General features: G+C 39.4%; 2 protein-coding genes across 9 annotated transcripts; both read right to left on the bottom strand.

Annotated features, from left to right (window-relative positions):
* Positions 1–160: 160 nt before the first annotated feature.
* LOC135536808 (zinc finger protein 558-like) lies at positions 161–10432 on the bottom strand. 2 transcript variants are annotated; one of them, XM_064963041.1, is made up of 6 exons: positions 10325–10432; positions 9135–9370; positions 7107–7340; positions 2672–2917; positions 2270–2302; positions 161–2037 (listed from the first exon to the last, which is right to left on the bottom strand). In XM_064963041.1, the coding sequence occupies exons 2-6, from the start codon at positions 9232–9234 to the stop codon at positions 1082–1084; spliced, it is 1569 nt and encodes a 522-aa protein (XP_064819113.1). In that variant the 5' UTR covers positions 9235–9370; positions 10325–10432; the 3' UTR covers positions 161–1081. The 2 variants fall into 2 exon arrangements, with proteins under 2 accessions (XP_064819113.1, XP_064819114.1); XM_064963042.1 differs by lacking the exon at positions 2270–2302 and having other exon boundaries at positions 456–2037.
* A 3291-nt stretch (positions 10433–13723) lies between these two features.
* Positions 13724–23630, bottom strand: LOC135536807 (zinc finger protein 664-like). 7 transcript variants are annotated; one of them, XM_064963037.1, is made up of 6 exons: positions 23534–23630; positions 22953–23086; positions 20372–20605; positions 15946–16191; positions 15544–15576; positions 13724–15311 (listed from the first exon to the last, which is right to left on the bottom strand). In XM_064963037.1, the coding sequence occupies exons 2-6, from the start codon at positions 23053–23055 to the stop codon at positions 14356–14358; spliced, it is 1572 nt and encodes a 523-aa protein (XP_064819109.1). In that variant the 5' UTR covers positions 23056–23086; positions 23534–23630; the 3' UTR covers positions 13724–14355. The 7 variants fall into 7 exon arrangements, with proteins under 7 accessions (XP_064819109.1, XP_064819108.1, XP_064819105.1 ...); XM_064963036.1 differs by having other exon boundaries at positions 22953–23109; XM_064963033.1 differs by having other exon boundaries at positions 22953–23629.
* Between the last annotated feature and the right edge of the window lie 333 nt (positions 23631–23963).

Here is a 23963-nt window from a genome sequence, read left to right on the forward strand (position 1 = left end):
GTTACCTGTATAACAAATAAAACACACAATTGTGCCGTCTGGTTTGCTTAAAAACATCTTAAGGCTACAACACATACCCAAATGCATATTCTTGATACCATTTGAAGTTTGAGGAAATGTGAAATTAATGTAGGAGAATAACATATTAGATCTGGTAAAAGATAATACAAACAAAATACCTGTCATTTTCTTTTTCATCTTTGAAATGCAAGTGAAATGCCATACTTTCAGATAGGAGTCTAGATGTAATTTAGATTTTGGCCACCAGATGGCAGCAGTGTGTGAGAAGTTTGACTGATCCAGTGAAGAATTACATTACTGCACTGTATCAAGTCTGCCAGGAGTTTCCCCAAATGTCCTGAATTGTTCAATTGATACATTTAAGTACAAAACTATAGAGAACATATAAAAATGCTATGGTAATAAAACATTTAAGTTTACACACTGACAGGAATTTCATACATTTTTTTTATTTTTTTTATTTCACATTTATTTAACCAGGTAGGCTAGTTAAGAACAAGTTCTCATTTGCAACTGCGACATGATGGATCATTAGCTTATTCACTAACTTCCACACATCTAGATGGCCAGGTGGGGTAGGTGTGGAGCCAGAGACAACAGGGGTTCAAAATGTGGAACCCAGTTCCTACATTTGAACATTTTAGCAAATTAAACTATGCTACATTTGATCTCTGGGACCCTCAGGATGACAAATCAGAGAAAGATTACTGAATGCAAGTACACTATTGACCTTCAGAGGTGAATGTATTAAACCAGTTGCCATGATAAAAGTTGTTGTGCACTCTACTCAAAAAATAGCACTGTATTTTTTTCAATGAAATAGCTACTGTTAAATTGGACACTGCAGGTAGATTAACAGAATTTAAGCTTTCTGACGATATAAAGTCATGTCTATGTTCTGGAAAGTTGGCTGTTGTATACATCGTCATTCTAGTCACATTGAAAGGTTAGCAACAACCGTCCTGGTTAGTGGACACCCATCGCGTAGAGGTTCATTTAAGCAATTTGAAATGATTCACTTTTACTTTTGAAACTAAGGTATATTTACAACAGAATACCTTTAGACTTTTACTTGAGTTACTCTTGCCAAATTAAGAGCAGAAGTAAGGCTTCTCTCCGGTGTGTGTTCTCTGATGACCTTTTTGCTCAGCTGTTGTTTTGAAACATTTTCTACAGTCAGATCAGTGGTATAAAGCTTCTCTCCTTTATGTTTACCTTGGTGTCTTTTTAAGTGGCACGATTGAGAAAAACTCTTTCCACAGTCAGAGCAGAAGTAAGGCTTCTCGCCTGTGTGTGTTCTCTGATGGACTTTTAGGTCAGTTGATGTTGTGAAGCATTTTACACAGTCAGAGCAGGAGTAAGGCTTCTCTCCTGTGTGTGTTCTGTGGTGGACTTTTTGCTCAGTTGATGTTGTGAAGCATTTTACACAGTCAGAGCAGGAGTAAGGCTTCACCCCTGTATGTATACGTTCATGTCTTTTTAAGTGGCCCAGTTGAGAGAAAATCTTCCCACAGTCAGAGCAGGAATAAGGCTTCACTCCTGCATGTATAAGTTCATGTGCTTTTAAAAAACCCTGTCGAGAGAAACTCTTCCCACAGTCATAGCAGGAGTAAAGCTTCTCTCCAGTGTGCACTCTCTGATGAAGTTTTAGCTCAGATGATGTTGTGTAGCATTTTACACAGTCAGAGCAAGAGTAAGGCTTCACTCCTGTATGTATATGTTCATGTCTTTTTAAGTGGCCCGGACAAGAGAAAATCTTTCCACAGTCAGAGCAGGAGTAAGGCTTCTCTCCAGGGTGCACTCTCTGATGAACTGTCAGAGCCCTTGATGTTGTGAATCTCTTCCCACAGTCAGTACAGGAATACGGATTCTCTCCTGTGTGTATTTTTAGGTGTATTTTTAGCTTTGATAGAATTGGGAAATTCTCCTCACAATGTGGGCAGTGGTGAGACCTCTTAGCTCTGTGATCTTCCTGCTGTTGCCCTCTGGATGTAGAGAATGTCTCAACATGGTCTCCTGTGTAAAGAACATCAGAAGAACATCAGAAGAACCAGTCAGTTGGTGTGATATACATGTCAATCAAATGTATATTATGAAGCACTTTTTACATCAGCAAATCTCAAAGTGCATTACAGAAACCCAGTCTAAAATCCCCAATGAGCAAGCAATGCTGATGTAGAAGCACAGTGGACAGGAAAAAATCCCTAGAAAGCAGGGTCCTTAGGAGAAAGGTAGAGAGGAACCAGACCCAGAGGGGTGGCCAGTCCTCTTCTGGCTGTACCTGGTGACATATGTATTCATATCAGTAGGCTGTACAATACAGGCGAATAAAACTATTCTAAAAGTGGGTAAGAGTCCTCCACTCACTATCACAATGGTTAGTAACTACACAAACTAATTTCATAGAACTTAAACACTGGCAGTTTGTCTACTTCACTTCTTTAGTCTACTCTATGAACACTCCAGACAGACCAGTGAATAAAACAAATGATGGCAATACTGATGTCAAACCATGCAAGTCTGAGTACCATTAAATAAAATTACCTTCTCATTGAAACAGTTCATCATGAAACAGTTCTACTGCAACTTTTCCTGCATAGTGAGAAGTTGGAATGAACAACACACTTTGTTAGATATAACCTGCTCTTACCATGAGAAAGAGATTTCCCAATCTCCTCCTCCTCTTCTTCATCTTTAATGTTGACATTCAGCTCCAGTGTTTGACCGCATTCGAGCTTCACTGATGCCATCTCTGGATCCTGCAGTGCAAACTGGGCTCCACTGTCACAATCAGGACCCAGTGACTGTAGGTTTGGACTCAGTGTGGAAGGAGAGAGGCAGGCTGGGTTTGTCCTCACTGTGGATGTTACCGGCTTCAGACTTAATTCTAGTCGTCCTGTAGTAACAACGAGTAACAGAAAAAAAGTTATTTTCTTGACACTTCAGGCACTTTCTTTACTCTCAAAAATATATATTATATTTATTTTTGTTCAATTATTTCATTCAGTGCTTGACTTGGACTGAAATAGGTGCCTGTACTGTTTATATTTAGGTGCAGCAGCTCCACAATACTGTTGAGCTAATATTGTATAAGGGGAACATGAGCTCAAACACTAGACATTTGAGGTGGCGGTAATCAGATCATGTCCAATCTCCTGTCCATCTCATTTCAAAAGAGGAAGTAGGTAACAAAACATTCATTCATTCATTCAAATTGGACAAAGTACACACTTTAAAATTAGTCTACACAACGTAAATTAACTTAACCTATATTAGATTTCCCAAATGCAAAAATGACACAAAAACCATTTAGTACAAGGTTGCAGTTTGTTTTAAGCAGCACTACATTTACATTTACATTTAAGTCATTTAGCAGACGCTCTTATCCAGAGCGACTTACAAATTGGTGAATTCACCTTCTGACATCCAGTGGAACAGCCACTTTACAATAGTGAACACTATGTACTATTTTCCTGAATAACTGTCTTCACATCATAAACCAATCGTATTTCCTGTTCACACCATCATTTACAGCTAAATATAGAAACTGGACGTGTCTGAATACTACTACACATGATAATCATTGCATTCAGCTTCAAAACTGTAGTGTGACCGTGAAATTGTCTCTGCACCAGCACTGAATTCTGTTGACGCAGATAGAATGGGCGCCACCATGTTACCAGCTTGTGAATTTCACACAAAACCAATAACTTGCTAACCAAACTCAGTAATCTCAAATAGATTTTTTATTAAATTACTTTGAAGAAGTTATGTACATCCATTCAGACAAACCTTGTTTGACTTAAAACAGTTTCACATTCACTTGGTTTGACACAAAAATAACAAACCATTACCCAACGTGATAATACTTTAACGGATGTTACCGAGCATGGTATGACATGTTTTGATATTAGAACGTTTAAACACGCTTTTACATACCTGTCGTAATAAATAGAAACCAACACAAAAGGTTATCTTCTTGACTGCACTGATCTGGCGCTTTCTTTATACTGAAGAATGGTGGAACAGCCTGTTCCTCCACGACCACAGTGCAGCCTCAGATAAAACAATGGGGTAGTGAGAGGAAGCCCACTGGCCGGCAGTGGGAGAAGATGGATCTATGAAACATCTGATCTTAATACAGTTCTGTTCCCAAAACTAAAATCTGTTTTGAACAGAGTGGACTAAGTTTTGCAGACTTCACGCTTTGCAAAAGTTTTAAATAATCACGTTATTTAGAAGGAACGCCGAGGCGAATTGAGTTATTGCACACAAGTTCTTCACAGAGTCGTTCGCGAACAGAAATATGCAGGATTTGTGCTAGAATGCGCCAATAGGAGCTCGGGCTTGGCACTGCCCACTATGACTCATCTGTTCCCATTGGAAACGACCAGCTGTGGTCTATCTTGGTTTAGTTATAAAGAAATCTTTGTTGCAACCGTCCATGCATTCAGGGATCCTTAGGATGGCCCTACCCCATCATATGAAAAGGTTGGTACTTCATTTGAGCCGGATCCAACCGCACCTCTCAGTTTTGTAGTCTTTCGTCCCAGGAACCCGTTTGACAGGATCAGGTAACCTACCTTTAAATATTAAATATTTAAATATATTAAATATATAAAAAACAAAGTGAAAACGTGCCTGATATTCGAAGAATGTATTAATGTTGGGCCGTCCCAGGTTTATGGTTTGTGCAACATTGGCCACACCTAAATAGGCTACAATGCTATTTATTTTTTAAATATCCTAGCTGTGGATTGTGTGTAGCCAAATCACAAGGCATGACTACTGTCGGGAAGGTCTAACTTTCACATTTTGACCAATTTCTCTTCTGAAATCCGACTCATGAATTAGTGCTAAAGCCTTAGCCAGGAGATTGGATAGACTGCTCCCATATCTAATACACCAAAAAGGCTATGTGAAAAACCATCAAGGTTTTCACAATGTGAGTAGTGTACTAAACATAGTGCACATGTGAAGGGTCCCCTGATACTGCCATACTCTCACTTGATGCAGAAAAGGCATTCCATAGAGTGGAGTGGTGTTGTTTCAAGTTCTTAAGAGATTTGGGAACTACTTCTGTAAAACGGATTAAGAGATGATATACCGACCCCACTACAGACATTGACACTAACAACTTAGTTTCACAACATTTTAAGATTTTTCGGGGCACGAGACAAGGATGTCCAGACAGTCCAGGACTCTTTCTTTTAGCTATAGAACCCTTTGCCATTGCAGTAAGGGCCCAACCGTTAATTAGTGGAATTAAAACAGATTTTGAACAAAGAGTGGACCTGTATGCTGATGATATCCTCTTATTCCTAACAGATCTAAATAACTATTCACTCTCCAATTTAAGTAATAACTTGTCTGTTTTTTAGGTTTAAAGTTAATAAAACCAAATCTTCCATCCTTTTCCTCAACAAACAAGATACTGAATCCAGTTGTACAGCATCTATTTGTGAATACAGAACAAGGTTTCACATATCTTGGTATTAAAAATCACACCAGAAATTAGCTCGAGCTCAGCAAATTATGAACCCATGGTAACAAATGCAACATAATCCATCAACAGATGGACATCATTGCTTGTATCTATTATTGGTAGAATAAATATCATTATGACTCATTCTGTAATTGTTGATTGTCCTAATTGGAACTAATAAATATGTGTAAAAAATTTTAAAACAATGAATGATGGAGGCCACTGTGTTCTTGGGGACCTTCAACACTTCAAGGGGCTCCCGAGTGGCGCAGCGGTCGAAGGCACTGCATCTCAGCGCTTGAGGCATCACTACAGACACGGGTTCGATTCCAGGCTGTATCTCAACTGGCCGTGATCGGGAGTCCCATAGGGTGGCGCACAATTGACCCAGCATCGTCCGGGTTAGGCAGTCAGTGAATAATAAAAATGTGTTCTTAACCGACTTGCCTAGTTAAATAAAAGACAAATAAACACTGCAGTAGTGTTTTGGTTCCCTCCCCTAGATCGGTGCCTCGACATAATCCTTTCATGGAGCTCTACGGACAAATGTGTCTGAATATTATTACACATGTAGAAAACCAATACTCATAACATTTAGCGTCAAAACAGCAGTAAAAATGTCTCTCTGCTGCACCCTCATTGCCTGCACTGAAGTCTGTTGACGCAAACTGACTGGGCGCAGCCATTTTACCAGATTGTGAATTTTTCCTTTCATGGAGCTCTACGGACAATTCCTTCGACCTCATGGCTTGGTTTTTACTCTGACATGCATTGTCAACTGTGGGACCTTATATAGACAGGTGTGTGATTTTCCAAATCATGTCCAATCAATTGAATTTACCACAGGTGGACAGCAATCAAGTTGTAGAAACATATCTAATGGAAACAGGATGCACCTGAGCTTAATGTCGTGTCTCATAGCAAAGGGTCTGAATACGTATGTAAATAAGGTATATCAGTTTGGTTTTTTTTAAGTATAAAATGTGAAAACATTTCTAAAAACGTGTTTGCTTTGTCATTATGGGGTATTGTGTGTAGATTGATTGTTAAATTTGATATAAAAATATAATCTTAGAATAAGGCTGTAACGTAACAAAACGTGAAGAAGTCAAGGGGTTTAAATATTTCCTGAATGGGAGAGGGGATACCTAGTCAGTTGTACAAATGAATGCATTCAACTGAAATGTGTCTTCCACATTTAAACCAACCACTTTGAATCAGAGAGGGGGGGGGGGGGGGCTGCCATAATCGACATCCACATCTCCGGCGCCGAGGGAACAGTGGGTTAACTGCTTTGCTCAGGGGCAGAATGACCAATTTTTACCTTGTCAGCTCTGGGATTTGAACTAGCAGCCTTTAATTGACTGGCCAACTCTCTAGCCACTAGGCTACCTGTACGTATTCATGTAAGAAGGCTGTGCAATACAAAAGGGGAATAAAAAACTATTAAAGTACATCATAAGTCATGAAAATTATGAGGTGTATCATCAACTCAACATCACAAAGGTTAGTAACTACACACTCATTCTCCTGCAACTTATCCTGCACAGTGGGAAGTTGGAACGAACAACAAACTTAGTTAGATAGAACCTGCTCTTACCATGAGAAACAGATTTCCCAATCTTTTCCTCCTCCTCTTCATCTTTAATGTTGACATTTAGCTCCAGTGTTTGACTGCAGTCTTCCAGCTTCACTGATGCCATCTCTGGATCCTGCAGAGCAAACTGGCCTCCACTGTCATTATCAGGACCCAGTGACTGTAGGTTTGGACACAGTGTGGGAGGAGAGAGGCAGGCTGGGTTGGTCTTCACTGTTGATGTTACCGGCCTCATACCTGAGTCGGAAAGTGGTATAAGAGAAACGGACACAAACATTGTTGTCTTAAGTTCTGGAACTTTCTTCATTCTCTAAGAATATATTATATTTTTTATCTAATTCAGTGCTTGACATAGACTGAAATAGTTGCCGATAAACATTTATTATTACATTTGGTTTCAAAACAGTAGTGCAACTGTAAAATTGTCTCTCTGCTGCAATCTCACTGCCTGCACTGAAGTCTGTTACTGCAGATCGAGTGGGCGCCGCCATTTTACCAGCTTGTGAATTTCTCCTTTCATGGAGCTTTATGGACAATTCCTTCGACCTCATGAATTGAAATGTGGGACATTATTTAGAAAGGCACACACCTGTCTATATAATGTCCAATCAACAGGTTGACAACAATCAAGTTGTAGAAACATCTCAAGGATGATCAATGGAAACAAGATGCACCTGAGCTCAATGTCAAATCTCCTAGCAAAGAGTCTGAATACTTAAGTAAATAAGTAATTTCTGTTTTAAATATTTTATAAATGTGAAAACAATTCTTAACCTTTTTTTTGCTTTGTCATTATGGGATATTGTGTGTAGATTGATGAGAAACATTTATTTAATCAATTTTAGAAAAAAGTTGTAAATTAAAAAATGTGGGAAAAGTCATGGGGTCTAAATACATTGCGAATGTACTGTATGTATTCATATCAGTAGTCTGGTACTGTATGTATTCATATCAGTAGGCTGGTAGTGTATGTATTCATATCAGCAGTCTGGTACTGTATGTATTCATATCAGTAGGCAGGTACTGTATGTATTCATATCAGTAGGCTGGTACTGTATGTATTCATATCAGTAGTCTGGTAGTGTATGTATTCATATCAGTAGTCTGGTAGTGTATGTATTCATATCAGTAGTCTGGTAGTGTATGTATTCATATCAGTAGGCTGGTAGTGTATGTATTCATATCAGTAGGCTGGTAGTGTATGTATTCATATCAGTAGTTTGATGCTGTATGTATTCATATCAGCAGTCTGGTAGTGTATGTATTCATATCAGCAGTCTGGTAGTGTATGTATTCATATCAGCAGTCTGGTAGTGTATGTATTCATATCAGTAGTTTGATGCTGTATGTATTCATATCAGTAGGCTGGTAGTGTATGTATTCATATCAGTAGGCTGGTAGTGTATGTATTCATATCAGTAGGCTGGTAGTGTATGTATTCACATCAGTAGGCTGGTAGTGTATGTATTCATATCAGTAGTTTGATGCTGTATGTATTCATATCAGTAGGCTGGTAGTGTATGTATTCATATCAGTAGGCTGGTAGTGTATGTATTCATATCAGTAGGCTGGTAGTGTATGTATTCATATCAGTAGGCTGGTACTGTATGTATTCATATCAGTAGGCTGGTAGTGTATGTATTCATATCAGTAGGCTGGTAGTGTATGTATTCATATCTTTTTCTGATCTTTTTCATCCTCCACTCACTATTACAAGGGTTAGAAACTACACAGACTCATTTCATAGAACTTTAAAAGACTGCCAGTTTATCTACTTCACTTCTTTAGTCTCCTCTCTGATCACTCCAGACAGGTGTCAAACCAGGCACGTGTCAGTAGCATGAAATAACATCTACCTTCTCATTGAAACATATATACTGCAACTTTTCATGCACTGTGGGAAGTTGTAATGAACAACAAACGTAGTTAGATGGAACCTGCTCTTACCATAAAAGGCCAACTTCTGCAAGTGTCTCCACCCCACTGCTCCATGCCAGTAAACAAACTTGGATAGACAGAACCTGCTCTTACCATGACTAACAGATCCCCCAATCTTCTCCTCTTCTTCATCTTTAATGTCAATATTCAGCTCCATTGTTGGACTGCAGTCTTCCAGCTTCACTGATGCCATCTATGGATCCTGCAGTGCAAACTGGGCTCCTCTGTCACAATCAGGACCCAGTGACTGTAGGTTTGGACTCAGTGTGGAAGGAGAGAGGCAGGCTGGGTTTGTCCTCAATGTTGATGTTACCGGCCTCAGACTAAATCTGAGCCGACCAGTTGTAATAAAGAGAAAACGGACAAAGTTATTGTCTTCTCAGTTCTGGCACTTTCTTTACTCTCAAAAAATATTATTTAAATCTAGGTGCAGGAGTACCACAATACTGTTGAGCTAATATTATATAAGAGGAACATGAGCTCAAACAATATACATTAGAGGTGCAGGTACTCAGCTCCTGTCCAAGTCACGCACTGATCTCATTTCAATAGATCTGGTAGCTCAGCATGGACAACAAAACATGAATTCCTTCACATTAGACAACGTTTACGTTTTAAATCAGGCTACACAATTAAACGCACTTAATCTACGGTAGATTTCCTGAATTCACATAAATGCATAAATGACTCAAAAACCATTTAGTACAAGGTTGCAGTATGTTTTAGGCAGCACTATGTACTATTTTCCTGAATAATCTTGTCTTCACTGTGTTATTTCAATCAAAAAACAATAGCATTTCCGTTCACACCATAGTAATATGTATAGACAGCGATAACTTAAATAGTCTGAATATTAGTACACATGTAGAAAACTGATAATCATTACATTAAGCTTTAAAACAGTAGAGCAACCGTGAAATGGTCTCTCTCTGCTGCATCCACACTGCCTGGACTGAAGTCTGTTGACGCAAACCGAGTGGCGCCGCCATTTTACCAGTTCGTGAATTTTACACAAAACTAATAAATTGTAAAACGAATTCAGACATCTCAAGTAAATATATTCTTCGTGAAATTACATTTAGAAACGGTGTACATCCACTCAGACAAACACCAAAGGCTCTAACTATGTAACTTGTAAAATAGTTAACATTATCACGTTCTTCACTCGGCTTGACACAAAAATAACACTTTACCCAACGTGATAATACCTTAACGGATGTATTACCTAAAATGGTACGACACGTTCTTTCAATATTAGAATGTTTAAACGTGCTATTACATACCTGTAGTAATAAATAGAAAAGGACAATAATGTTATCTTCTTGACTGCACCGTTCTGGCGCTTTCTTTACACTGAATAATGGTGCGCTTCTGTCCGGAACTTCCTGTTCCCCCACTAACACCGTCCGTGCATTCCGGGGATGACCCAACCCCATCACATGAGAAGGGGTCGCTGCCTCCTCCGGGACACCTCTATTTTGCATAGAGTTGATTGTGGCCTGTAGAATGTTGACCCATCCCAGCGAGCACAGTGGATCTGTGCGGATTCCGGCTGAGTCAGAATCGGCCGACGTCATGTGGCCCGAGTCTGGGCCGCCTTTGGCAGTATTACCGAGTTACCGGGCCCAAATGTATTGCTTGGGTCTCAGACCGACTGGGGCTACTCTCTGGCAGATGATTACACGGGCTGCTTTATGTAATTGACATTTCATTATTATTTTATTTGTCCATATTTTATCATTGTTTCTGTGATCAAAAAATACTAGTATTTTAGAATTTTGATACTTTGTGCAAGGCAATTGATAAGCATTTAACAACTTTTCGGATGGAGTGTCCCGAGTGGCGCGTTACTGCAGATGGTATAATACACCTAGTATTAAAATACAATTTAATAAACACAAGTACTTGATTCATAGCCTGTTTATCAATAAACAAAAGTTGTTTAGTAATAAAATAATCCACCCAAAATAATGCTAAAAACTGATCATTACACCATCTTTATATGATATACACGGAGTGTACAAAATAGGGATGCACAATATATCGTTGAGCATATCGGAATCGCACGATAATAGCTAAAAATGCCAACATCGGCACGATTTAATGCGGATGTGAAAAACCGATGTCAAAGTAGACATGCATACCTATATAACGTAGGTAGATGACGTAATGACGCCACAAAAAAATACAGCACGACTCAGAACAAAATCAGAAAAAACTAAGCGCACACTTCCAACAACTAAACAAGTTCAAGTCAAGCAGTCATTTGAAAGAGTAAGAACATTTCAGCGAGACAACTCAAAGACGAAATCCGTTAACGCCAAGATAATGGAATTCATTGCCCTTGACAATCAACCGTCCTCTGTCGTGGATGACGTTGGCTTTCGCCGACTGGTCAATCCCCAGAACACAGTATTTTTCATATGGTGACCTACCGGAGTTACACAGAATTGTTAAAACGCACATCTATGGGTGTCACTGCTATTAGCTTCACAACTGATATTTGGACCAGCGATGTCAGCCCCACGAGCATACTGAGTCTGACAGCACAGTGGGTCGATGAGGATTTCGTACTGAGGAAAGCCCTATTGCAACTACAGCAGAAATGATACCATCTGTCATGGCATTGAAACCCCTGCTCAACAAAACTGCCCGACACAGACCGTGGGGTTAACTTACAAAAGTACTTGATGCTGTGAACAAGCGATTCGATGGCATTCTCTCTGAGTCTCTTTACTGTGTCGCCATCATGCTCGATGCTCGGTAGAAGGACCGCTACTTCGATGCAGACAAGTAACAGGGTTCATGTTACATGTTACATAAACAGCTGGACAAGATGGAAACGGACACAGTGAAAGAGCACATGAGGAAGAGAGGCTACGGACAGACAGAGCTGAAACTTCACTGCTTGACATGTATGATGAAATCCTGGAAATGAAACGACTGAACAAAGAAACAGCACAGCAAGTGAAATAAATAGGTTTTGATTATGTTTTACTGGTAATGGGGACATACGTAAATGCCAACACAATATTTTGGTCGGTGTGGTTTGTGGTGTGTGTAACCTTTACTTAACTAGGCAAATCCGTTAAGAACAAAATGCTTATTTACAAGGACGGCCTACCCCGGACGACACTGGGCCAATTGTGCCCGACCCTATGGGACTCTAAATCACATCCGGATTTGATACAGCCAGGATTCAAACCATGGACTGTAGTGACGCCTCTTGCAGACCGCTGCATCCGTGTGTGTGTGTTAACTATTTAACTGTGCTAAAATGCTTAAAAGGCCGCTAACATTGTAAATATCGGTATCGTTCTTTCGGCAAGGAAAATATTGGATATCGTATTGGCCAAAAATGCCATATCGGTGCATCCCTAGTACAACATATTTGAAACACCTTCCTAATATTGAGTTGCACCCCCTTTGCCCTCAGAACAGCCTCAAATCGTCGGGGCATAGACTGTCCAAGGTGTTGTGTGCGTTCCAAAGGGATGCTGGTCCATGTTGACTCCAATGCTTCCCACAATTGTGTCAAGTTGGCTGCGAATGGATCTACTCCGAATAGCTCGTTCCATCTCCTCCCACAGATGGACAAAGAAATAATGTTATTGGAACCATTCCTGGACAAACCTTGTGCCATAAGACATTATCCTGCTGAAAGAATCCATTTGCAGATGGATACACTGCTGCCATGAAGGGAGGCACCTGATTTACAATGATGTTTAGATATTCTGTGGCATTCAAACATTACTCAACTTTTACCAATGTGTGCCCTGAAAAAACACACCCCAACCAACACACCACCACCCTGCAATGCTGACACACGGCAGGGATGCATGCAGTGGTGTAAGGTACTTTAGTAAAAATTATTTAAAGAACTACTTAAATAGTTTTTGGGGGGTATCTGTACCTTACTATTTATATTCGACAACTTTTACTTTTATTTCACTAAATAATACTTTTTACTCCATACATTTTCCCTGACACCCAAAAGTACATTGTTTATGATAAGCAGGACAGAAAATGGTCCAATTCACATACTTATCAAGATAACATCTCTGGTCCTTCCCACTGCCTCTGATCTGGCAGACTCACTAAACACAAATGCTTTGCTTGTAAATGGTGTTAGAGTGTGCCCCTGGATATCCATCAGACTGGGGTGGGGGGTTACCTGTCTTCTGCAGGGAGTGACCATCAGACTGGGGTTGGGGGTGGGGGGGGGTAGTGGGGTTACCTGTATAACAAATAAAACACACAATTGTGCCGTCTGGTTTGCTTAAAAACATCTTAAGGCTACAACACATACCCAAATGCATATTCTTGATACCATTTGAAGTTTGAGGAAATGTGAAATTAATGTAGGAGAATAACATATTAGATCTGGTAAAAGATAATACAAACAAAATACCTGTCATTTTCTTTTTCATCTTTGAAATGCAAGTGAAATGCCATACTTTCAGATAGGAGTCTAGATGTAATTTAGATTTTGGCCACCAGATGGCAGCAGTGTGTGAGAAGTTTGACTGATCCAGTGAAGAATTACATTACTGCACTGTATCAAGTCTGCCAGGAGTTTCCCCAAATGTCCTGAATTGTTCAATTGATACATTTAAGTACAAAACTATAGAGAACATATAAAAATGCTATGGTAATAAAACATTTAAGTTTACACACTGACAGGAATTTCATACATTTTTTTTATTTTTTTTTATTTCACATTTATTTAACCAGGTAGGCTAGTTAAGAACAAGTTCTCATTTGCAACTGCGACATGATGGATCATTAGCTTATTCACTAACTTCCACACATCTAGATGGCCAGGTGGGGTAGGTGTGGAGCCAGAGACAACAGGGGTTCAAAATGTGGAACCCAGTTCCTACATTTGAACATTTTAGCAAATTAAACTATGCTACATTTGATCTCTGGGACCCTCAGGATGACAAATCAGAGAAAGATTACTGAATGCAAGTACACTATTGACCTTCAGAGGTGAATGTATTAAACCAGTTGCCATGATAAAAGTTGTTGTGCACTCTACTCAAAAAATAGCACTGTATTTTTTTCAATGAAATAGCTACTGTTAAATTGGACACTGCAGGTAGATTAACAGAATTTAAGCTTTCTGACGATATAAAGTCATGTCTATGTTCTGGAAAGTTGGCTGTTGTATACATCGTCATTCTAGTCACATTGAAAGGTTAGCAACAACCGTCCTGGTTAGTGGACACCCATCGCGTAGAGGTTCATTTAAGCAATTTGAAATGATTCACTTTTACTTTTGAAACTAAGGTATATTTACAACAGAATACCTTTAGACTTTTACTTGAGTTACTCTTGCCAAATTAAGAGCAGAAGTAAGGCTTCTCTCCGGTGTGTGTTCTCTGATGACCTTTTTGCTCAGCTGTTGTTTTGAAACATTTTCTACAGTCAGATCAGTGGTATAAAGCTTCTCTCCTTTATGTTTACCTTGGTGTCTTTTTAAGTGGCACGATTGAGAAAAACTCTTTCCACAGTCAGAGCAGAAGTAAGGCTTCTCGCCTGTGTGTGTTCTCTGATGGACTTTTAGGTCAGTTGATGTTGTGAAGCATTTTACACAGTCAGAGCAGGAGTAAGGCTTCTCTCCTGTGTGTGTTCTGTGGTGGACTTTTTGCTCAGTTGATGTTGTGAAGCATTTTACACAGTCAGAGCAGGAGTAAGGCTTCACCCCTGTATGTATACGTTCATGTCTTTTTAAGTGGCCCAGTTGAGAGAAAATCTTCCCACAGTCAGAGCAGGAATAAGGCTTCACTCCTGCATGTATAAGTTCATGTGCTTTTAAAAAACCCTGTCGAGAGAAACTCTTCCCACAGTCATAGCAGGAGTAAAGCTTCTCTCCAGTGTGCACTCTCTGATGAAGTTTTAGCTCAGATGATGTTGTGTAGCATTTTACACAGTCAGAGCAAGAGTAAGGCTTCACTCCTGTATGTATATGTTCATGTCTTTTTAAGTGGCCCGGACAAGAGAAAATCTTTCCACAGTCAGAGCAGGAGTAAGGCTTCTCTCCAGGGTGCACTCTCTGATGAACTGTCAGAGCCCTTGATGTTGTGAATCTCTTCCCACAGTCAGTACAGGAATACGGATTCTCTCCTGTGTGTATTTTTAGGTGTATTTTTAGCTTTGATAGAATTGGGAAATTCTCCTCACAATGTGGGCAGTGGTGAGACCTCTTAGCTCTGTGATCTTCCTGCTGTTGCCCTCTGGATGTAGAGAATGTCTCAACATGGTCTCCTGTGTAAAGAACATCAGAAGAACATCAGAAGAACCAGTCAGTTGGTGTGATATACATGTCAATCAAATGTATATTATGAAGCACTTTTTACATCAGCAAATCTCAAAGTGCATTACAGAAACCCAGTCTAAAATCCCCAATGAGCAAGCAATGCTGATGTAGAAGCACAGTGGACAGGAAAAAATCCCTAGAAAGCAGGGTCCTTAGGAGAAAGGTAGAGAGGAACCAGACCCAGAGGGGTGGCCAGTCCTCTTCTGGCTGTACCTGGTGACATATGTATTCATATCAGTAGGCTGTACAATACAGGCGAATAAAACTATTCTAAAAGTGGGTAAGAGTCCTCCACTCACTATCACAATGGTTAGTAACTACACAAACTAATTTCATAGAACTTAAACACTGGCAGTTTGTCTACTTCACTTCTTTAGTCTACTCTATGAACACTCCAGACAGACCAGTGAATAAAACAAATGATGGCAATACTGATGTCAAACCATGCAAGTCTGAGTACCATTAAATAAAATTACCTTCTCATTGAAACAGTTCATCATGAAACAGTTCTACTGCAACTTTTCCTGCATAGTGAGAAGTTGGAATGAACAACACACTTTGTTAGATATAACCTGCTCTTACCATGAGAAAGAGATTTCCCAATCTCCTCCTCCTCTTCTTCATCTTTAATGTTGACATTCAGCTCCAGTGTTTGACCGCATTCGAGCTTCACTGATGCCATCTCTGGATCCTGCAGTGCAAACTGGGCTCCACTGTCACAATCAGGACCCAGTGACTGTAGGTTTGGACTCAGTGTGGAAGGAGAGAGGCAGGCTGGGTTTGTCCTCACTGTGGATGTTACCGGCTTCAGACTTAATTCTAGTCGTCCTGTAGTAACAACGAGTAACAGAAAAAAAGTTATTTTCTTGACACTTCAGGCACTTTCTTTACTCTCAAAAATATATATTATATTTATTTTTGTTCAATTATTTCATTCAGTGCTTGACTTGGACTGAAATAGGTGCCTGTACTGTTTATATTTAGGTGCAGCAGCTCCACAATACTGTTGAGCTAATATTGTATAAGGGGAACATGAGCTCAAACACTAGACATTTGAGGTGGCGGTAATCAGATCATGTCCAATCTCCTGTCCATCTCATTTCAAAAGAGGAAGTAGGTAACAAAACATTCATTCATTCATTCAAATTGGACAAAGTACACACTTTAAAATTAGTCTACACAACGTAAATTAACTTAACCTATATTAGATTTCCCAAATGCAAAAATGACACAAAAACCATTTAGTACAAGGTTGCAGTTTGTTTTAAGCAGCACTACATTTACATTTACATTTAAGTCATTTAGCAGACGCTCTTATCCAGAGCGACTTACAAATTGGTGAATTCACCTTCTGACATCCAGTGGAACAGCCACTTTACAATAGTGAACACTATGTACTATTTTCCTGAATAACTGTCTTCACATCATAAACCAATCGTATTTCCTGTTCACACCATCATTTACAGCTAAATATAGAAACTGGACGTGTCTGAATACTACTACACATGATAATCATTGCATTCAGCTTCAAAACTGTAGTGTGACCGTGAAATTGTCTCTGCACCAGCACTGAATTCTGTTGACGCAGATAGAATGGGCGCCACCATGTTACCAGCTTGTGAATTTCACACAAAACCAATAACTTGCTAACCAAACTCAGTAATCTCAAATAGATTTTTTATTAAATTACTTTGAAGAAGTTATGTACATCCATTCAGACAAACCTTGTTTGACTTAAAACAGTTTCACATTCACTTGGTTTGACACAAAAATAACAAACCATTACCCAACGTGATAATACTTTAACGGATGTTACCGAGCATGGTATGACATGTTTTGATATTAGAACGTTTAAACACGCTTTTACATACCTGTCGTAATAAATAGAAACCAACACAAAAGGTTATCTTCTTGACTGCACTGATCTGGCGCTTTCTTTATACTGAAGAATGGTGGAACAGCCTGTTCCTCCACGACCACAGTGCAGCCTCAGATAAAACAATGGGGTAGTGAGAGGAAGCCCACTGGCCGGCAGTGGGAGAAGATGGATCTATGAAACATCTGATCTTAATACAGTTCTGTTCCCAAAACTAAAATCTGTTTTGAACAGAGTGGACTAAGTTTTGCAGACTTCACGCTTTGCAAAAGTTTTAAATAATCACGTTATTTAGAAGGAACGCCGAGGCGAATTGAGTTATTGCACACAAGTTCTTCACAGAGTCGTTCGCGAACAGAAATATGCAGGATTTGTGCTAGAATGCGCCAATAGGAGCTCGGGCTTGGCACTGCCCACTATGACTCATCTGTTCCCATTGGAAACAACCAGCTGTGGTCTATCTTGGTTTAGTTATAAATAAATCTTTGTTGCAACCGTCCATGCATTCAGGGATCATTAGGATGGCCCTACCCCATCATATGAAAAGGTTGGTACTTCATTTGAGCCGGATCCAACCGCACCTCTCAGTTTTGTAGTCTTTCGTCCCAGGAACCCGTTTGACAGGATCAGGTAACCTACCTTTAAATATTAAATATTTAAATATATTAAATATATAAAAAACAAAGTGAAAACGTGCCTGATATTCGAAGAATGTATTAATGTTGGGCCGTCCCAGGTTTATGGTTTGTGCAACATTGGCCACACCTAAATAGGCTACAATGCTATTTATTTTTAAATATCCTAGCTGTGGATTGTGTGTAGCCAAATCACAAGGCATGACTACTGTCGGGAAGGTCTAACTTTCACATTTTGACCAATTTCTCTTCTGAAATCCGACTCATGAATTAGTGCTAAAGCCTTAGCCAGGAGATTGGATAGACTGCTCCCATATCTAATACACCAAAAAGGCTATGTGAAAAACCATCAAGGTTTTCACAATGTGAGTATTGTACTAAACATAGTGCACATGTGAAGGGTCCCCTGATACTGCCATACTCTCACTTGATGCAGAAAAGGCATTCCATAGAGTGGAGTGGTGTTGTTTCAAGTTCTTAAGAGATTTGGGAACTACTTCTGTAAAACGGATTAAGAGATGATATACCGACCCCACTACAGACATTGACACTAACAACTTGATTTCACAACATTTAAAGATTTTTCGGGGCACGAGACAAGGATGTCCAGACAGTCCAGGACTCTTTCTTTTAGCTATAGACCCCTTTGCCATTGCAGTAAGGGCCCAACCGTTAATTAGTGGAATTAAAACAGATTTTGAACAAAGAGTGGACCTGTATGCTGATGATATCCTCTTATTCCTAACAGATCTAAATAACTATTCACTCTCCAATTTAATTAATAACTTGTCCGTTTTTTAGGTTTAAAGTTAATAAAACCAAATCTTCCATCCTTTTCCTCAACAAACAAGATACTGAATCCAGTTGTACAGCATCTATTTGTGAATACAGAACAAGGTTTCACATATCTTGGTATTAAAAATCACACCAGAAATTAGCTCGAGCTCAGCAAATTATGAACCCATGGTAACAAATGCAACATAATCCATCAACAGATGGACATCATTGCTTGTATCTATTATTGGTAGAATAAATATCATTATGACTCATTCTGTAATTGTTGATTGTCCTAATTGGAACTAATAAATATGTGTAAAAAAATTTAAAACAATGAATGATGGAGGCCACTGTGTTCTTGGGGACCTTCAACACTTCAAGGGGCTCCCGAGTGGCGCAGCGGTCGAAGGCACTGCATCTCAGCGCTTGAGGCATCACTACAGACACGGGTTCGATTCCAGGCTGTATCTCAACTGGCCGTGATCGGGAGTCCCATTGGGTGGCGCACAATTGACCCAGCATCGTCCGGGTTAGGCAGTCAGTGAATAATAAAAATGTGTTCTTAACCGACTTGCCTAGTTAAATAAAAGACAAATAAATACTGCAGTAGTGTTTTGGTTCCCTCCCCTAGATCGGTGCCTCGACATAATACTTTCATGGAGTTCATACGGACAAATGTGTCTGAATATTATTACACATGTAGAAAACCAATACTCATAACATTTAGCGTCAAAACAGCAGTAAAAATGTCTCTCTGCTGCACCCTCATTGCCTGCACTGAAGTCTGTTGACGCAAACTGACTGGGCGCAGCCATTTTACCAGCTTGTGAATTTTTCCTTTCATGGAGCTCTACGGACAATTCCTTCGACCTCATGGCTTGGTTTTTACTCTGACATGCACTGTCAACTGTGGGACCTTATATAGACAGGTGTGTGCTTTTCCAAATCATGTCCAATCAATTGAATTTACCACAGGTGGACAGCAATCAAGTTGTAGAAACATATCTAATGGAAACAGGATGCACCTGAGCTTAATGTCGTGTCTCATAGCAAAGGGTCTGAATACTTATGTAAATAAGGTATTTCAGTTTGGGTTTTTTAAGTATAAAATGTGAAAACATTTCTAAAAACCTGTTTGCTTTGTCATTATGGGGTATTGTGTGTAGATTGATGAGTGTTAAATTTGATATAAAAATATAATCTTAGAATGAGGCTGTAACGTAACAAAACGAGGAAAAAGTCAAGAGGTCTGAATACTTTCTGAATGGGAGAGGGGATACCTGGTCAGTTGTACAACTGAATGCATTCAACTGAAATGTGTCTTCCACATTTAGCCCAACCACTTTGAATCAGAGAGGTGCTGGGGGCTGCCATAATGGACATCCACGGCGCCGAGGGAACAGTGGGTTAACTGCTTTGCTCAGGGGCAGAACGACCAATTTTTATCTAGTCAGCTCTGGGATTCGAACTAGCAGCCTTTAATTGACTGGTCAACTCTCTAACCACTAGGCTACCTGTACGTATTCATGTAAGAAGGCTGTGCAATACAAAAGGGGGGAAAAAACAATTAAAGTATATCATAAGTCAAGAAAATGATGAGCTATATCATCAACTCAACATCAGGTTATTAGTAACTACACACTCATTCTACTGCAACTTATCATGCACAATGGGAAGTTGGAACAAACAACAAACTTAGTTAGATAGAACCTGCTCTTACCATGATTAACAGATTTCCCAATCTTCTCCTCCTCTTCTTCATCTTTAATGTTGACATTCAGCTCCAGTGTTTGACTGCAGTCTTCCAGCTTCACTGATGTCATCTCTGGATCCTGCAGTGCAATCTGGGCTCCAGTGTCACAATCAGGACCCAGTGACTGTAGGTTTGGACTCCGTGTGGAAGGAGAGAGGCAGGCTGGGTTTGTCCTCACTGTTGATGTTACCGGCCTCATACCTGAGTCAGAAAGTGGTAGAAGAGAAACGGACACAAACATTATTGTCTTATGTTCTGGCACTTTCTTCATTCCTTAAAAATATATCATATTTTTCTTGTTCAATTATCTAATTCAGTGCTTGACTTGGACTGAAATAGCTGCCGATAAACATTTTGGGTGCCGGTACTGTTTATATTTAGGTGCAGGAACTCCACAATACCTTTGAGACAATACTTAACCTATAGTAGAAAAATGCATGAATGACTCAAAAACCATTTAGAACAAGGTTAGTTTGTTTTAGGCAGCACTATGTGCTATTTTCCTTAATGTTGTATTCACGGTTTTACTTCAAAAACCAATTGTATTTCCTGTTCACACCATAGTAACATTTATAGATGAAGACAGAAACAACTGAATGTGTCTGAATATGACACACGCAGAAAACCGATAATCATTACATTTGGTTTCAAAACAGCAGTGCAACTGTAAAATTGTCTCTCTGCTGCATCCACACTGAAGTTTGTTGATGCAGAAGGAATAGGCGCCACCATTTTACTAGCTTGTGAATTTCTCCTTTCATGGAGCTTTACGGACAATTCCTTCAACCTCATGGTTTGGTTTTTACTCTGACATGCACTGTCAAACGTGTGACATTATATAGACAGGTGTGTGCCTTTCCAAATCATGTCCAATCAATTGAATTTACCACAGGTTGACAACAATCAAGATGTAGAAATATCTCAAGGATTATCAATGGAAACTAGATGCACCTGAGCTCAATGTCGAGTCTCCTAGCAAAGAGTCTGAATACTTATGTAAATAAGTTATTTCTGTTTTAAATATTTTATAAATGTGAAAACAATTCTAAACCTTTTTTTGCTTTGTCATTATGGCATATTGAGTGTAGATTGATGAGAAACATGTATTTAATCTATTTTAGAAAAAGGCTGTAACATAACAAAATGTGGGAAAAGTCATGGGGTCTAAATCCTTTGTGAATGTACTGTATGTATTCACATCAGTAGGCTGGTAGTGTATGTATTCATATCAGTAGTCTGGTAGTGTATGTATTCATATCAGTAGGCTGGTAGTGTATGTATTCATATCAGTAGTCTGGTAGTGTATGTATTCATATCAGTAGTCTGGTAGTGTATGTATTCACATCAGTAGTCTGGTAGTGTATGTATTCATATCAGTAGGCTGGTAACGTATGTATTCATATCAGTAGGCTGGTAGTGTATGTATTCATATCGGTAGGCTGGTAACATATGTATTCATATCAGTAGGCGGGTAGTGTATGTATTCATATCAGTAGGCTGGTAGTGTATGTATTCATATCAGTAGTCTGGTAGTGTATGTATTCATATCAGTAGGCTGGTAGTGTATGTATTCATATCAGTAGTCTGGTAGTGTATGTATTCATATCAGCAGTCTGGTAGTGTATGTATTCATATCAGCAGTCTGGTAGTGTATGTATTCATATCAGTAGGCTGGTAGTGTATGTATTCATATCAGTAGGCTGGTAGTGTATGTATTCATATCAGTAGTCTGGTAGTGTATGTATTCATATCAGTAGTCTGGTAGTGTATGTATTCATATCAGTAGTCTGGTAGTGTATGTATTCATATCAGTAGTCTGGTAGTGTATGTATTCATATCAGTAGTCTGGTAGTGTATGTATTCATATCAGTAGGTTGGTAGTGTATGTATTCATATCAGTAGGCTGGTAGTGTATGTATTCATATCAGTAGGCTGGTAACGTATGTATTCATATCAGTAGGCTGGTAGTGTATGTATTCATATCGGTAGGCTGGTAACATATGTATTCATATCAGTAGGCGGGTAGTGTATGTATTCATATCAGTAGGCTGGTAGTGTATGTATTCATATCAGTAGGCTGGTAGTGTATGTATTCATATCAGTAGGCTGGTAGTGTATGTATTCATATCGGTAGGCTGGTACTGTATGTATTCATATCAGTAGGCTGGCAGTGTATGTATTCATATCAGTAGGCTGTGCAATACAATGGGGAATAAAACTTTTTTTTAAGTATCTCAAAAATCATAAATTATGATCTATATCATCCTCCACTCACTATCACAAGGGTTAGTAACTACACAGACTCATTTCATAGAACTTTAAAACACTGGCAGTTTGTCTACTTCAGTTCTTTAGTCTCCTCTCTGAACACTCCAGACAGCCCAGTGAATAAAACAAATGCTGACAATACTGGTGCCAAACCATGCAAGTGTCAGTAGCATGAAATAACATCTACCTTCTCATTGAAACAGTTCTACTGCAACTTTTCATACACAGTGTGAAGTTGGAATGAATAGCACAAACTTAGTTAGATAGAACCTGCTCTTACCATGACTAACAGATTCCCCAATCTTCTCCTCCTCTTCTTCATCTTTAATGTTGACATTCAGCTCCAGTGTTGGACTGCAGTCTTCCAGCTTCACTGATGTCATCTCTGGATCCTGCAGTGAAAACTGGGCTCCACTGTCACAATCAGGACCCAGTGACTGTAGGTTTGGACTCATTACATTAAGCTTTAAAATAGTAGTGCAACCGTGAAATGGTCTCTCTGCTGCATCCACTCTGCCTGGACTGAAGTCTGTTGATGCAGACCGAGTGGCGCCGCCATTTTACCAGCTCGTGAATTTTACACAAAACTAATAAATTGTAAAACGAATTCAGACATCTCAAGTAAATATATTATTTGTGAATGACATTAGGAAAACGATGTACATCCACTCAGACAAACACCAAAGGCTCTAACTATGTAACTTGTAAAATTGTTAACATTATCACGTTCTTCACTTGGCTTGACATAAAAATAACACATCACACCTTTACCCAACGTGATAATACCTTAACGGATGTATTACCAAAAATGGTACGACATGTTCTTTCGATATTAGAATGTTTAAACGTGTTATTACATACCTGTAGTAATAAATAGAAAAGGACAAAAAATATCTGATTGACTGCACCGTTCTGGCGCTTTCTTTACACTGAATAATGGTGCGCTTCTATCCGGAACTTCCTGTTCCCCCACTAACATCGTCCGTGCATTCCGGGATCCTTGGGATAACCTAAACCCATCACATGAGAAGGGGTCGCTGCCTCCGGGACACATCTATTTTGCATAGCGTTAATTGTGGCCTGTAGAATGTTGTCACATCCCAGTGGATCTGTGCCGATTCCGGCTGAGAGTCAGACTCGGCCGAGTCTGGGCCGCCTTAGGCAGTATTACCGAGTTACCGGGCCCAAATATATTACTTGGGTCTCAGACCGACTGGGGCTACTATCTGCCAGATGATTACACGGGCTGCTTTATGTAATTTACACTTCATTATTATTTTATTTGTCCATA

This window comes from Oncorhynchus masou, unplaced genomic scaffold (assembly GCF_036934945.1).
Source record: "Oncorhynchus masou masou isolate Uvic2021 unplaced genomic scaffold, UVic_Omas_1.1 unplaced_scaffold_666, whole genome shotgun sequence".
NCBI lineage: Eukaryota > Metazoa > Chordata > Actinopteri > Salmoniformes > Salmonidae > Oncorhynchus > Oncorhynchus masou.